This window comes from Nelumbo lutea, chromosome 3, assembly GCF_056320005.1.
Source record: "Nelumbo lutea isolate HS-2025 chromosome 3, American lotus-T2T, whole genome shotgun sequence".
Taxonomy (NCBI): Eukaryota; Viridiplantae; Streptophyta; class Magnoliopsida; order Proteales; family Nelumbonaceae; genus Nelumbo; species Nelumbo lutea.
Genome location: NC_142686.1, coordinates 12,018,794 through 12,033,950, shown reverse-complemented (window position 1 = coordinate 12,033,950; position 15,157 = coordinate 12,018,794). Strand labels below are relative to the sequence as shown.

Here is a 15,157-nt window from a genome sequence, read left to right as displayed (position 1 = left end):
CTGGAAGGACATCATGGACTATTTTCAGATGAGCAGGAGGGAGACCTATGGCCTTTGGATGGAAATAACTACCCAATGCCTTCCCTCGCATCATGCAGGAATGAGTCCATACACGAGTCATTTGATCGACATTGATATGTTGAATACACATCTGCGTCCCACAGCACAGTGAGGCCTTAAATGGATTTTAAGGCTGTAGTAGGCTTTATTCCCCGTTCCCTTAAATGGATTTTATGACAACGTTAAAGCTGTAGTAGGCTGCGAGTTATTTCTTATTTGTATAAATAGTGAGGCCTTGTCAAAAGATTGCTAAGAGATGATGATGCTCCATGGCACGCATAAACAACTTTCTAGTTAAAGGCTAATGGCCTATTCTCAAACCAAAATCCGATGGAATTGTTAAACAAGCTTTATAGGATCTAGGTCAGCTCTGCCTAGCGTTATCATCCTGATATGTGTCGATTCTGTCCACTGACACCATCGATCTCCTACACCATTCAATATGATGCCTGGGAGATGACAAGCAAAACAAGCTCAGTCGTTTGGACTTGAATGATCTTTCAAGTCCTGAACAGCATTCGCATCACCTGTACCCAGTTCTGTACACGTAATCTGAATTTCTAAATTTGCTGCAGATTCCAAATCCCTGCAGATTAAACGAAGGAGACCAAAGAAGAAAATGAAAATTTTTATTACTTTGAACTCAAAAATAACATTTAAGGTGGGGTAAAAACTTTGTTCTTTAACAACTATACAAGGATTGAAGTAATAAACATTATGAATGAAATAAAAAAGGTAGGCTCCAGCTTGTAGCAAGGAGACACTGCTATGGACCAAATTTCTTCTCTTATTACAGAATTATCTCCTCTTGTACACTGATGTTGAGTGTCTTATTTGGGAGAACAATGCTTTTAACGACTACAACTTCATCTTCAACAGTCACAGCTTCTCCTGAAAACAGGAACACCAGGGTTCATATATTGTTAGGATCCCATATACAATAGAATCTGATCTCCTTGAAAGAAAAATGAATAAAATAAAGAAGATGAGCACCTAATATGGTAATCCCAAGTTTGGCATTGCAATTTCCTTCACCCTGAGCCAATTGACAGTCTAGGTCAATTACTATGAACATCAATGAAAATGTAAAAAGGAGGTCTTCTAGCATATCATCACATCATTAGTTTGAATCACTACTCACACTTTTCAAGATAAAGATCAGATTGTAATAGTATTCCTCTCCCATCTTTATGGAAGTTATATACAGTAGGAAAATAACAGCCCAACCATTTCTTTAGTTGTATACCATAGCACATTTAACAGTTTACAGCCTTGCCAGTTTCTAAACCACCACTTGGAAGGCTGATAATGTAAATTAACTGAAAACAAACTAACAATTTATTAGTTGTTTTTTATTGGGAGGGGGGGAATCTTGCCTGAACACGTGACCATGTACCAATAGATGACTTCCACCCAACAATTGAATGCATAACAACTGCATTTTCCTGTCAGAAGATGGCAAACCATGTCTGCTTAAGACTTAAATAAAAGAATTCATTGATGACTTTCATATCTCTAAGCTGATGTCATACCTTGATTTCAACATCATCCAGGATGATGCAATTGATCAATCTTGCCCCAGCTGCTATGCGAGCATTTGCAGAAATTGAGACACTGGGACCAATCTGTTTAAACAGATCCATTCTAAATACCCATGTGCTGTGATGCAATTCTCGCTGTAGTTGAAAGAAAAAACAAAAGGAAATACCTTTGCAGTTGGATGAACTTTTGCTGATGGATGAATATAAACATTGCCGATAATAGTAGCACTTTTGGTGCCATTTCCACTTGCCAGAAGATGAGGAGAGGTATGTTGAAATTGTGAAAGATACAAGGCAGAACATTTCAAAGACATCCTGAAAGTTGAATTATAAATTCAAGTGAGTCATTCCATGGTACAAAGACAAAGAGCAAGAAAGGAGAAAAAAAATGGAGAACTGAGAAATACTGCTCTACCCTGGAGTCTTGATCTGTTCCCAAAAGTCCATAGTTTCATATATGTATAGCTGCTTCTTCCCAGCAAGAGGTGATAGGATGTCTTGATCCAACCTTACAAAATCTGTAGGAAGAGTCCTGCAATGGAGCTTATTTCAGAGTGTTGATCTAAAGGAAGCTATGCTTCAATCAACATTTGAAATTCAATGGACCTGAAATATGGATATTTGCAATAACCGAAAAACATTGATTTGTCTGAACCAAAACATCATGTTAGACCTTATGGGTGAGAAAGTAAATCCTTTCCTAGAGAAAAACAACCCTAGCATTCAATGCCATAAAAGAACGACCGAGTGTTTCCTAATTAACTATGCTCTACCAAGACCTTGAGAAAAGCAAAAATTGACTACATATGAAAGAGGTATAAGAGTTAGCACAGTCAGCTGTAAGTGCCATCCCATACATGGGGTAAGCTACTCAAATCCTATCCTGCCATTGTGCTATACCAAGAACCATGTTTTTTTTTCTGATGAATATATCAAGAACCATGTTTTTTGTCAACTATTTGAGGTTGGCTACCCTGGGATATTAAAAGATGCTTGTTACTGCATTATTCCTTGCCACTGGTTTCATTCTGTTGCACTCAAATCAGGATTTTTAAAAAGCAAGTAGTTTCTAATAAATTAATAAAAAATACAGCATAAAGGGATTAGGTCTGAATATATCTACAAATAAAATCAAGAATAGATGAATGAATTGATGCTGGTTTAGGCCAATGGTAGAAGAATTAGAATTTGGGAGGATAATTGGTTTGGGACAGGGGGATAATGTGGGATTTGCCTCTAGTAACTTAACCATCAGCCAGTATTTCAAATTCATGGGGTGAAAGTAGTTTGGTTCCTTATTTTGCAGGAGGCTACTTTTAGAGTGTGAATCATTGAATGCAAAATTTTCTTAGTTGCCTTGAAGAACTTCATTTGATGCCAACTAATTCAGATTAGAGACTACAGAAAAAATGTTTAGATGGCTGTTTCATCGTTAAGTCCTTTTATGCAGTCTCCATAAGTATAGGAATCTTATGTATGAAAGGTGTGAGGTGACCTGGTTTTCATGGTTGGTCTCCCTTGATGGCATATAATAGGTGTTTCCATATGGCAAGTTAATTTGTCACGTCTCATCAGTTTGAGGAGGATGTCAGCCATCTTTTCATCTCTTGTAGGGTGGCTATTCTGTGTGGTCTTTCCTTGTGCTTTTCAGGAAATGTAGATTTCAGACTTTCTTGTCTTATGACTTCTCTACTTGGGCTTCTTTTAGATAGAGACAGAAAAACAAAAAAAAAGGGGGGGGGGGTGGAATCCCATTTCCAGTGCATTACATAATTTGGTGGGAGAGGAAAAGGGGCATTTTTTAGGGCAAATTAAAAGGTTTTCATAGTCATAGGTTATGCATGGACATCAGCATTCTTCTCTTGGATTCTAGACCACCCAGAATATGAGGATTTGCAAAGAGTCTCCTTTGGTGGCAATTTCTGGTCTAGGTTAGATTTAATAGAGGATGTATAGCTGTGTGACATACTGACATTGTAGGGTATCCATTTTGAGAGACACCTTTGTTGTTTTTTTTCAAGAAAGTTATCTCAACACCTCAACACTCTTCCTTTGTTGTACATTTTTGAAGAATTTTTACTCTACAGCAAGGATGGTTGTGTCTATGTTACACAACCCCTGAAAGAATATTTTATCAATACCCTACTAATAGGGGAAAGACAATAAGACCCCTAGAAAAAAAATACAATGACCAGAAAGTAGAAAACGGGTTAAAAATACAAATACTCCTATATATCAACAAGAAATACCCTACTAAATGCATAATGTAATCCCAAAAGGCTAAAAACTAAAAAGAAAGAAAAAAAAGTTTTATGCTTGGAAGGAATAAATGCGCCAAAAATGCCATACTTTGTTACTGACTGAATAGCTTCAAAGCTGGACAGACGCCGCAGATTAGCTGCAAACAACAATGCAATGTTCAGATATCTACAATGTGGAATCGTTATATCTATTTTATAATGAAAGCATTAATCCATGGAAGATGAGCATTACAAATGCCAACAGACACACCCTCAGATGCTTCTCCTCAAAGATTCTTTTCTTTAGGCATGTAGCTAGCCATGTGGTCAGATTGTGGATTCCACCATTCCCAATTCTCTATAAATTTATCTATATAAATCCATGTCACCATTCTTCTAAAATTTCTCCATTTAAACAACCTATAAAAGTTGGTTTGCTAATTCTAATTTAAATCAAACTTTACCTACAAGGGAAAATTTTAAATCACTTTGTAGTTTTATACTTTCTACATGAATCAACACCAAAACCCTTCTAAATTTCTCCACTTAAATATCATATGAAAAATCAAATTTGGCTACAAAAAATATTAGATCAAACTATATATATATATATATATATATATATCATATGAAAAATCAAATTTGGCTACAAAAAATATTAGATCAAACTATATATATATATATATATATATATATATATATATCATATGAAAAATCAATATATATATATATATATATAGATGAGTTTCTCTTCTAGATCTCTGATACCTTTCCACTACCAAATAAACAGCCCCCAAATTTACATATCACTGGATAAAACATATACTCATCCCCATGAAAATAAAATTAAAAAGTATAAAAATTATATTTACGAAGGAAGAACTTTTTGGATGAATTAGTGAAGTGAGAATGTAATAAAATGTTGAAATAAAAAAACTTGTTTTATTTTCTACATCTTCTTTCCACCTTGGTGCTTTAGAAAACTCAAACTAAAGGCATGATAAATCTACAACCTTGCATGTTAATATATATATATACCTCTATCGCTTCTTTGTATGGAGATGTTCTGGATGGCAGTAAAAATATCTGGTGTGAATATGTATACACCACAGTTTATTCGATCACTTACCTGCAAAAAATTGGTAACAGAAGAAAACCCTACTCAGAGGGGTGATATATGAGTAAGAATTAACAATTTAAAGTCCAATTCTCCATAGCCAAATGCACAGACCACAAGTTACAATGAACATGGTTAAGTACCTAGCCAACTTAGGGAAGGAACAGAACTTCTAGGACTGTTTATGGGTTGGAAGGAACCAATGGTCCAGTTTGGTTATACTAGCCCAGGATTTTTTTTTCCAGAGATCTGACTATAAATAGACTGGAACAAGATCCACCCTGGATAATGTGTTTCATTTCAAAGATTTATCCTTTTTCAAATTTAAAACTAGGGCTCCGTTTGAATAAGCTTTTGCTTTTGAGGTTTGGGCTATAAGAAACAAAAATGAGCCAAAAAGTTTATATAGAAAATGGAGAGAGTTGCTTTTAGAAAACATAAAAGCACTTTTAAGCGCCAAAGCAGAAAACCTAAAATCGGGGCCTCAAGAGCACAAATCCTGAACCTTATTCAAATGCTACCTAAATTATCTCCAGTATATAAATATGAAACCTAACTATTTAACTAAGCCTTATCCAAACTGGTTGAGGATGACATACAGAAAAGTTTGCCTTAGTGACATCCTTGGTAATCTAGAACCAGAGCCAATGTGATGTCATATGACTAGGGGCCTAAGTCTCATAATCAAAGCATTAGCCTTTCACATTTAAATGGATGAGGGCTAAATCAACCTTGACCTAATGATGATCTGTTAGTACCCAATCTTTCTAGGTGGCCTCTCACCCTCCTAGGTGACACTGTTCCTTGGGTTACCACATTATAGAGGAACCTGATATTCTATAACCTTTGACACTTTCTTTCCCTCTTTTTCAATTTATTTGTGTGTATCATTGCTTATAAAGGGAGAATGAAATAATACATGTATTGTACAGCATGTACAGTCTATTTGCGAAGTGTAGCTGCAGTTTACACTTGCTGATTCCTCCTTAGTACACACTCCAAGGTATGCAGTCTACACGTAGCTGCACTCCGTAGTACACACTCCAAGGTATGCAAAAGGTAACTTGTTATTAGAAACCTAGATGATGTTTGGCATTGGTGATGATTCCTCCTTGCTGATTATCAAGAAACTGGTGGTTTTTGAAAATTCACCAAAAATTGTTGTTTGGTATCATTTATGCCATGTAAGCAGTTTGTTTGGCTGATTCTCAAGGGTGATTATTTTTCCTTGGAATTAACCTTTTCTAGGAGACATATCCGATGCCATGTCATCCTCCAAAAATAGGAATTACCTAAAAATCGGGGAATCACTGAAAATGGTGATCCCTCAAGATGCTCCAATTTCAGGAATCGTTTTTCTGCCGATTTCCCAAAAATGACATAAATTGACCAACCAAACAGATTGAAAATCACCAATTCTTCTTTATCCCATGTGGCTCCAATGTGGTGCCGATTTTTGGGAAATCGACATCGATGCCAAACATCACCCTAATGTTTCATGCATCAAATATTAATATTTAATAACTTGGTACATAATGCGAGTAGCAAAGCCGTAAAAAACAAATGCTAAATGAATCACAATAGGATAACTCTAGCTGATTATCTGCTTTTACACATACAAAGGTCTCAGGTTTCTCTGTATAATGCAACAACTCATTGGTAATGGGATCAGCAACCAACTCCCCAAACTGGTTTGCTGATTCAGCAGAAACCTGCATAAAAGAGCATAGTGATATCTGAGAATGGTGAAGGACAAGGAAATGCAGAAAAGGGTGATTTTCTTATTTTATACTTTTCAAAAGCAAGAATTCATGGATGCATTAGCCAACCTTGATTACTAAGATTGTTCCCATCCCTCCATATCTCCTATGAGCCGCTGCACATATGAAGGCCAATAGCCAGCAGTTAAAATTCGAAGAAGCCAATCATAAGTTTGGAAAGAAGAAATTGCCATCAAACTAATCAACGGCTTTTGAGCCACAGATTCATACAGCACAGCACAGCACAGACAATACAAAGTAAGAAAAGTTGGCTTCAGGAAATATCAAAGTGATAGAAAGAAGGATAGTTACCAAGCATGCCTGGAAGTGGAAAAGTGCAACAAACATCACAGTTCAGCAAAAATATATGTGACTGCAACAGAAGGAAATGGGGTCAGAAGAGTTCAGAAGAAACTCAAATATTCTAACTTACCAGGAAAATACAGGATAGAGAGAAACGAGGAGCATAAGATACAGACAGGGCTGTCTTCCATGATCAGATCCCTGAAGTTGTAAAGTCCACCTGCTGAACCATGTGGCTTGTCTTCTTTCAAGTATCTGAGGGAGCAAATACAACGACAACGATGAGGAAACGTGTAAGATCTTAAAATTTAAATAGTGTTATTTTTCTTTCACCACAACAATATTAGACATAAGAACACATCACAACTAACCTAGAGTAAGGTGTGCGTCAACTTACCTTACAGGGACTTTCAGCTCATTAGAGATTGAGGAGACATACAATGCGAATTCCCGCTCGTTATAGAAACCAATGAGATAAATATGAGCCAAGTTTGGGATCTACAGGAGTCCACAGGGATCACAGTTACATTGCGGAATAACAAAAAAGACGCAATGTGATTTCTAAAAGCGTAAAGTTCTACTGAGGATTTGAGAGTGTACCGCTTTGCAAGCCGAAATCGGATGGTGAACCATTGGCTGTCCGGCCAAGGGGAAAAGCGGCTTCGCGATATTCAAAGAGAGAGGCCGAAAGCGAGTACCTGCAAAGTACGAACATAATTAACATGAAAGAAGGTTTTCCAATTATTGAATCCAAAGATCACAACTTTTAATGAATGAAAAAAATTCTGTAGAATCTGAACCAATTTCATACCTTTTGTCGGACCACCAACCATGATCACAGCAACAACCCTCTCTTCCGAGCTCCCCATCTTGAAGGTAAAAACAAATCTAGATCTCTAATTCTGTAGCTCCAGTCGTTTTAAATTGCAACTCCTTGTATGAGAAACCAGGGAGTTTAAAACGAATCAGAAGAGAACTCCTTTCTTCATACTTGTCTCAGAGCCAGATACTGAAATGCAAAGTATGGCCATAAGTCACTAACATAATAAAACCTTATATTCTACAAGCTCGGACACCAATAAAAATTGCTACAATTGCAGCGACAAATATGAGAGAGAGAGAGAGAGAGAGAGTAAAAGGATTTAACTGTGATGTCTCGGACAATAATGAGCTTTCGAGTGTTGGTGGAGGTGGTAACGTGGTAGCGGAGCAATACTCGGCACTCGCTTGCGATATGTACGCAAAGCACGGTGACGGACGAGACTTTGCAGGCGGATGCACATGCCTTGTCGCCGTTCCTCTGCCTCTTTCTTCTTCCTTAATGCTGCATAGTATCCAAACCCGATCATCCGAAATTGAATTCGATCCATTTAGGGTGATCTGTCATCCGTCAACAATTTGATAGAATATATGGATCCACCCGTTTCCGATCCGACATATTCCGTTGTGCTTTTATTACAATTTTCATATAAATATAATACAAAATTCATTTTTAGTTTAATTTTTCAGTATCCGATTATAATTCAAATTTGATTCGAATACGACAAATCCAATAAATAAAATCGGAATTAAATTTTGAACCTATCTACCTAATTCGATCCGTTTTATAGTAACGGAGAATTTGGTTGGGTGGTGATGACTGATGGGGCCCTACCTCCGCTTCACGGTCACTTCAGATCATTCTCATACAACCATGTTAATCTTATCTCCAGCGGGAGTTTCGGTTAATTTAGTAAGGTCCAACTAACTTTTTATTAAAGAATAAAGACATCCAAGTATTTATCAAATTAATTAAGGCGAAAATGAACGAAAAGTCATGATGTCATTGGAATATCCAATGGGCAGCCAGCAGATTTTTTTGACTGATGAGGATAATCCTTATTGGATCGGACACGCAACCTAAAGCTTCATCAACGTGGATCTACGTCCACTGGACACTTCGAGACCGAATCTGCTCCTCACAACTGGCGCGCCTCATACTTGCGAGAATATTCGTACTTATTAGTTATTATTCATCGGAGATATTCTCAATGCACGGTGGATGTGTGTAAAACGCCCATTTGTGAGGAACAGATCTCGGATGGCAGCAGTCCAATCAGCACAACAGTGGTGGGAGAAGTTCCGGACCCAGGTCAATCAGCTCCCCAAGAAAAAGGGTCCAGCTGACAGGGGCTGGTTGTAACTTGTAAGTTGAAACAGATCCGATCCCACAGAATCTCCAAGCCAACACGAACTTTGGGAGAGGGTATACCATTACTGATTAAATCGGAACTCTTCCCTACGATTAGAAAATTATGGGCTTTTACTAGTTTATTTGGTTGTGAGGTCAAAGAGGAATAGAACTGTACATGGATCAAGTAGGCCGATTGGCCCCCGGATGGGCTTGAGCATACATTTTAGCCCGCGGGCTTGACCTCGGGCCTGAAAGCCCAAGTCTGATTATTTTATGGGCCGGGTTTGGGATTTGTTAAAAAAAGCTTGGCCCAAGCCCGACCTAGCCCAACTTTTATATAAGTTAAACCCTAAATTCCTAAACTACTTAACCATAACCCTAAATTCTTAAAACTTTTCTTTTCATTCTCCTTTCTCACTCACTCTCAGAAGCGGCTCTCTCCCTCTCAACTCTTAGAACCTGCGAACCCATTTGCACCTGTGAACTTAGGCATCGGCGGCTGGTGCCACTAAAACTAGTCGTCTCTCTCTTCGGCGGTGATCTCTCTCTCTCTCTCTCTCTCTCTCTCTCCAACTGGCACAATTTTCATCTTCTTTCTTCTCATTTTCAGTTCTTTCTCTTCTTAGAACTAGGTCTTCTATCTTCTCAGTTCTCTCTCCAGCCGATGCCACCAAAACACAGCCGCACCGTTTTCATTATGCAAACTCAGGCAACAACGTCTAGTGCCACTAGATCTATATCATATCTCTCTCTCTCTCTCTCTCTCTCTCTCTCTCTCTCTCTTTTTGGCCAACACTGTTGTCATCTCCTATCTTTTCACTTTCTCGGTTTCTATTCTCTCTCAAACTCTCAGGAATCAACGAACTCAACAGGCACCATTCTCTCAATCTTAGAGGGCACCATCGCTTAGACTCCTTAGTCGGGCTTCGGGCTTGGGCTTGGGCTTTTTATGATGGTTAGGCTCAGGCCTGAAAAATTTATGTTAATGAAGAGCAAAAACCCGACCCAAGCCTAGCTCAACCCATGAACAAGTCTAGTGAGGAATATATCCCAATTCCTTACCAATACCGACCTAACACCATCTTACCGATGAGTCTGATGTGCTTCTCATTCTCACAGAGCACTCCTAATACCGTATATGTATGTTCCCTATTATTTATTGGAGATGTTTTTAATACGCGGTGAGAGCAGTGTGATGAGTGCTCTGAGTAATATATCCAATTCCTTACCAATATTGTGGTCAGACGTAGGAGTGACAGGGTGAGAACTATTCGGTTAAAATAAAAAAATTTGATCTTTTTTTTATTTTTTGTTAAATTGATTCGGTTATTTTGATTTTTGATTAAAATGATTTTTAGAATTAAAATTTTTGTTAATCGATTTAATTGAACTTTTTATTATTATATATAAAAAATAATATATAATATATAATATACTGAAATTTGATTTTATAATATATATTATATATTATATGCTACAATATATATAATAGAGTATATATTATTAAAATCTGGTTTTAACTGAAATAACCAAAAACTGAATCAAATATTTTAGTTTTTCTAAATTTTAGTTATAGTTTTTATTTTTTTAATTCAATATTTAAAATTTTGATTTATTCAATTTGATTTTTAACCGAATAGACCGAATGCTCACCCTTAACCAGACCACCTCTTGATTTGAGTTAAATGTTCAAAATGTAATTGGTTGGTTGCATGTCCTTGCTCAATATGAGCCTGAGTATTAAATAGGATTAGTTAAATGAATATTCATCGGTCACAAAATACACGAGTTGAGATCTCCTGCTAACAAAACACGTTCCAATCCTATCCCAACTTCATTACCATCATGATAGGAATGTATTTTGTTCGGGGGTGATCTGAACTCAAAATGTATATGGGCAACAATCGTTATGATTTGTGGGCTTCGAATAAACCGTGAGGCCCACAGCCCACAACATAACCATCACGTTCTGCTAAATCGGAATTACCAAGTGTTGCCCTAAAATTATCCAACACAAACCGGAAAAGTAATAAGTAGGGCCTAATCCTATTTGTCATGATAGCGATAGTAACATGGGTACTGGATTGGATCGGAGCGGACAACTCTCCTCTCCCAAATCCCAATTAGCAAATTAAGATACAATAATAATAGAACAGGTATATGGGGCTCTTCATGCTAGCCATATGGACCTTGTAACGGGTATTATATGTCTAATCTAAAAATCCATTCATAAATGGTTCTTTACTGACCCGCCGACCCGGGAACTGTCTCCATGTTGCGAAACTTGCCCATCTCTTTTTGGATCCATTAGCAATTGCATCGCATTGAACACAGTATTCCAACCCCACCCGGTGGAACCACTGTCCCCTCCGGATCAGATTGCGTGTAGGAGTAGGACCAAACGTCACACAAGGGAAATTGATGTTTAATTAGGGTGGCCCACTAATTCAACAGTTCTTACATAAATAATCAAACGGGCCAAGTTGATGTAGGGCCCATTTATTTATACTCATTGTTCTCACTGTGTTCCCCCTCCCCCTTTACCGTATAAGATATATGTGGCTGAAGTTGAACATGTGAGTTGGCAGTCCCAATCTTTTAAGACAGCTTATTTCCTTCACAAAACAGCAACAGGATTACAGGAGAAGAGAAATCAATCGCATTTCCAATAGATCCCCACTTTCCCAGAAAGGCCCATTCTGTTATTGTACTATGAGGAACCAAATTCTTGTTCAGTCCACAACTATAAGCCCAGTAGATCAATCACTTATTGCCAAGCTTGGGCCTAAGCTTTTTCTATCTACATCTTGGACCCGGCCCGACCCCACAATCACGTCTAACTATGCAATTGACAATAACCCCAACCCAGGACTTGAGAAAGGTCGCATTTGGCCTTGGCCCACATATTGTATTCCTTTGGAACCACTATTCTAATTTTATTTTTAAATGATAAGCACAAACAAAAGTAGGTGAAACTTAATAGCTACTAACATGTGTTTCCAACTCAAATAATTAATTATTTTATTTATTGACAGATAGAAGCGAAAAACAAGAAGTAAATCAAACGAAACTTCTCTCTCTCTATATCTTTTTGGTATTAAACCAAATGAATTAAAATCATAAAATGGTCCATCTACATTCAAGTCTAGTATTAGTATATTAAGGGTTGAATCCCCATCCTCTTTCATATTCAATTTTAGCTTGGCAGAAAAGAATAAGGCTCGAGTAATTTGGGGTCAATCTCCATTCGGGTTAGAATTATTAGCTTGAATTTTATTCGGCTCAAATCCTCATATGTTTTATCTCGGCTTAATTGAAGTTCGAATTCAAAACTTACCCTATCTGTTTAGTATTTAAAAATCACAGAAAAAGAAAAAAAGCATTGTTTCTCAAAAAAATAAAAAAAAAGAAGAGAAAAAAGCGTCAAAATTGTCTGCTCTCATCAAACTAAAAAGAGTAACTTGCTTATTTAACATTTAAAATCATAAAATATACAAAAAATAATAATATGTTTAATTCAAAACTACTAAAAATATATAAACTACTATTTGAGCTCGGTTCAAGGCTCAATTTGGACAAAGTTAGATCGAGCATTTCATGACACATTTGTAATATCATATATTAACGTTTTAATTTGCATAACCAAACAAACAAGGAAGCTGAAAGGAAACTACACTAGAATGTAGTTCCAAGGGAAATGGACCACAACCTATGGCTGAAAAGATTAATGTATTACACTCAAAAGCATGTAACTACAAAGAGACAAAGACGAGCTTAAGAACACCATAAATATTCTAGATGACTACATAATGTAGGCTTTCGCATCAACATTGGGTTCGATCAAAGGTTTTTAAAATCGAATTGGACAACGAACTGTTCAGGGGTCTGGTTCCTGGGTCCAACGGTCTGACCATTCGAATTGAACGGATAGCCCATTCTAACAAAAAAAAAGAAAATGAAAAAAAACCGCTGGATGGTTCGAATAGTTCGAACGGTTCAACCACCTAGATCAACGATTTACTGACTGAATCAACGGTTTTTGGCCAAAAAACAGTTCTGGAATAAAATGGTGACCGATTCTTGGTTTTTCTGGTCCAACCGTCCAATCCGGTCCAGTTTTGAAAACAATGAATTCGATAGTTGAATCACCCATTCATTTCTTATTTACTTTTTTTCTCCTTCGTGATAAAGGCGAACATTCCAAAACCCAAATTGCAAAACGGTTTTTCTACCAAAAAAAAATTGCAAAATAGTTCTGGTGATTAGAAAACCCATTTATGTTGTGACTTTTTTGAGGTTACAAGGTAGACATCAGTCTCAAGAACTAGGTCCTAGTCTCGTTTCAAAAGCATTGGGACCAGAATCTAGGTGAGGCCCAGCTTAATCTATACTCATCAGGCGGGTAAAGCCCAATTAATTGTCTAATAACCATAGAGCCAAAATGATAAAGATTCAAAATTTAGGGTGTGTTTGATTTGCGGGAATAGGTGCTTGGAATTGAAATCGGAATGGTCAACTGATGATTGTTCAGAATGAGATTTCCATTCCATTTCTAGGTGGAATGAAATTCACTATATGGGAGAGTTGACATTCTGTCCCCCACACCCGGAATGCAATTCCCATTCTCCCTCTATTTTTTTTTTTTTGATAAAATAACCCCCATTTAGTATTTGACATTTTGACCAAGGGCCTGAACTTTTACAGGCCGGCCTCCATCTAATGCCAGCCGTTGACGATCTTCATCTGTGGCGACGTAAGACTGGCATGCTGTTGGGAATAAACCCGATATTTTCTTTGTGAAAAATTATAGAGATCTTAACCACAAATGCTAAGCATGCAACAATGATAAAGCAAATAACAAATACAGAGCAAGCAACAGTAGTAAACACCAAGTTTTACGTTACCGAAGTCTAAAACATCTACTATCAGCAATAGTAATAGGGTACAATGTTTTTCTGTCTAGTTACAGCTAAACGATGAACATCAAGAAATCTTTTTGATACCAATAACATAAACTATCATTAAAATGGATAACAAATAAGTAATTTTTCACCAAAGGTGAAAGCACAAACAATGAAAACAAGAGGAGAGACTGAAAACGGATTTGTTTTCTTCGTTTCAGCCCTTGTATCTCTTATTCTTCCCAAAAGTGTTATTCTCTAAACCCTTTTTCTGTTCTGTAATATTTTCTAGAGAGCTGTAGAGTTTTAGAGAGAATGAAGTGAGCTCTCTCCAATTCATTGGTTAGCCAAATACGTGTTGCAAGCCAATGCAAAAATTCTCGACTTTCCAAATCCTTTTTTTTTGTCTTTTCTTTCCTCTACCTTTATTTGTGGGTCCTACCTTATAAGGAGGGAATCCCAACACATGCCTCCACCCAATGTTTTACAGGATTTTCCCCACTCTTCCTCTTCTTTCTCCCCTCTTCTCTCTTCTTCTTACCCTCTTCTTCCCCTTTGTCATTGCCCTTTCCTTTCTTCTTTCTTCTCCTTTCCTTCTTTCTTTCAATCTTCCTCCTCCACCACCTCCTCCTTCTCTTCCTTCTAACAGGGACAAAATTGAAAAATTTGGCTGATTCTGATTCTGCTTTCTAATTGAACCAAAAAGTAACAATCGGAATCTGATTCTAATTCCCAATTGAATGAAAGAGTTGGTGATCCCGATTCAATTCCAATCCCAACCCTGAACACGAACCAAACAAACCCTTAGACAACATCACGGACTGGGAAATATTGGAATATGGTGGAAATATGTCTCGGTGAGTACTTTATAAATAATATCAGGATAAAGCCTTGGTGGTTGCCTGGTTGGTGCTGAAGGATGATTTCAAGGTTTAGACATTCGCTTTGGTTCATTTCATCTACTGTTTGTTTTTATTTAGAATGTTACAAACAACGACAAAATACCTTGGGTGTTGATTGGGTGACGCCGTGACACACCGTGCTGTTCTTGAAATTACTTCT

The 15,157-nt window shown here is 37.2% G+C and overlaps 1 protein-coding gene across 1 annotated transcript; it reads right to left on the bottom strand.

Moving 5' to 3' along the window:
* Positions 1-672: 672 nt before the first annotated feature.
* Positions 673-8,464, bottom strand: LOC148862970 (uncharacterized). Its single transcript, XM_088975260.1, has 16 exons — positions 8,169-8,464; positions 7,833-8,030; positions 7,622-7,719; positions 7,419-7,519; positions 7,198-7,276; positions 7,031-7,091; positions 6,788-6,834; positions 6,578-6,670; positions 4,880-4,970; positions 3,951-3,999; positions 2,017-2,133; positions 1,769-1,916; positions 1,593-1,685; positions 1,437-1,505; positions 1,054-1,096; positions 673-951 (listed from the first exon to the last, which is right to left on the bottom strand). The coding sequence occupies exons 2-16, from the start codon at positions 7,888-7,890 to the stop codon at positions 851-853; spliced, it is 1,248 nt and encodes a 415-aa protein (XP_088831386.1). The 5' UTR covers positions 7,891-8,030; positions 8,169-8,464; the 3' UTR covers positions 673-850.
* Positions 8,465-15,157: the final 6,693 nt, after the last annotated feature.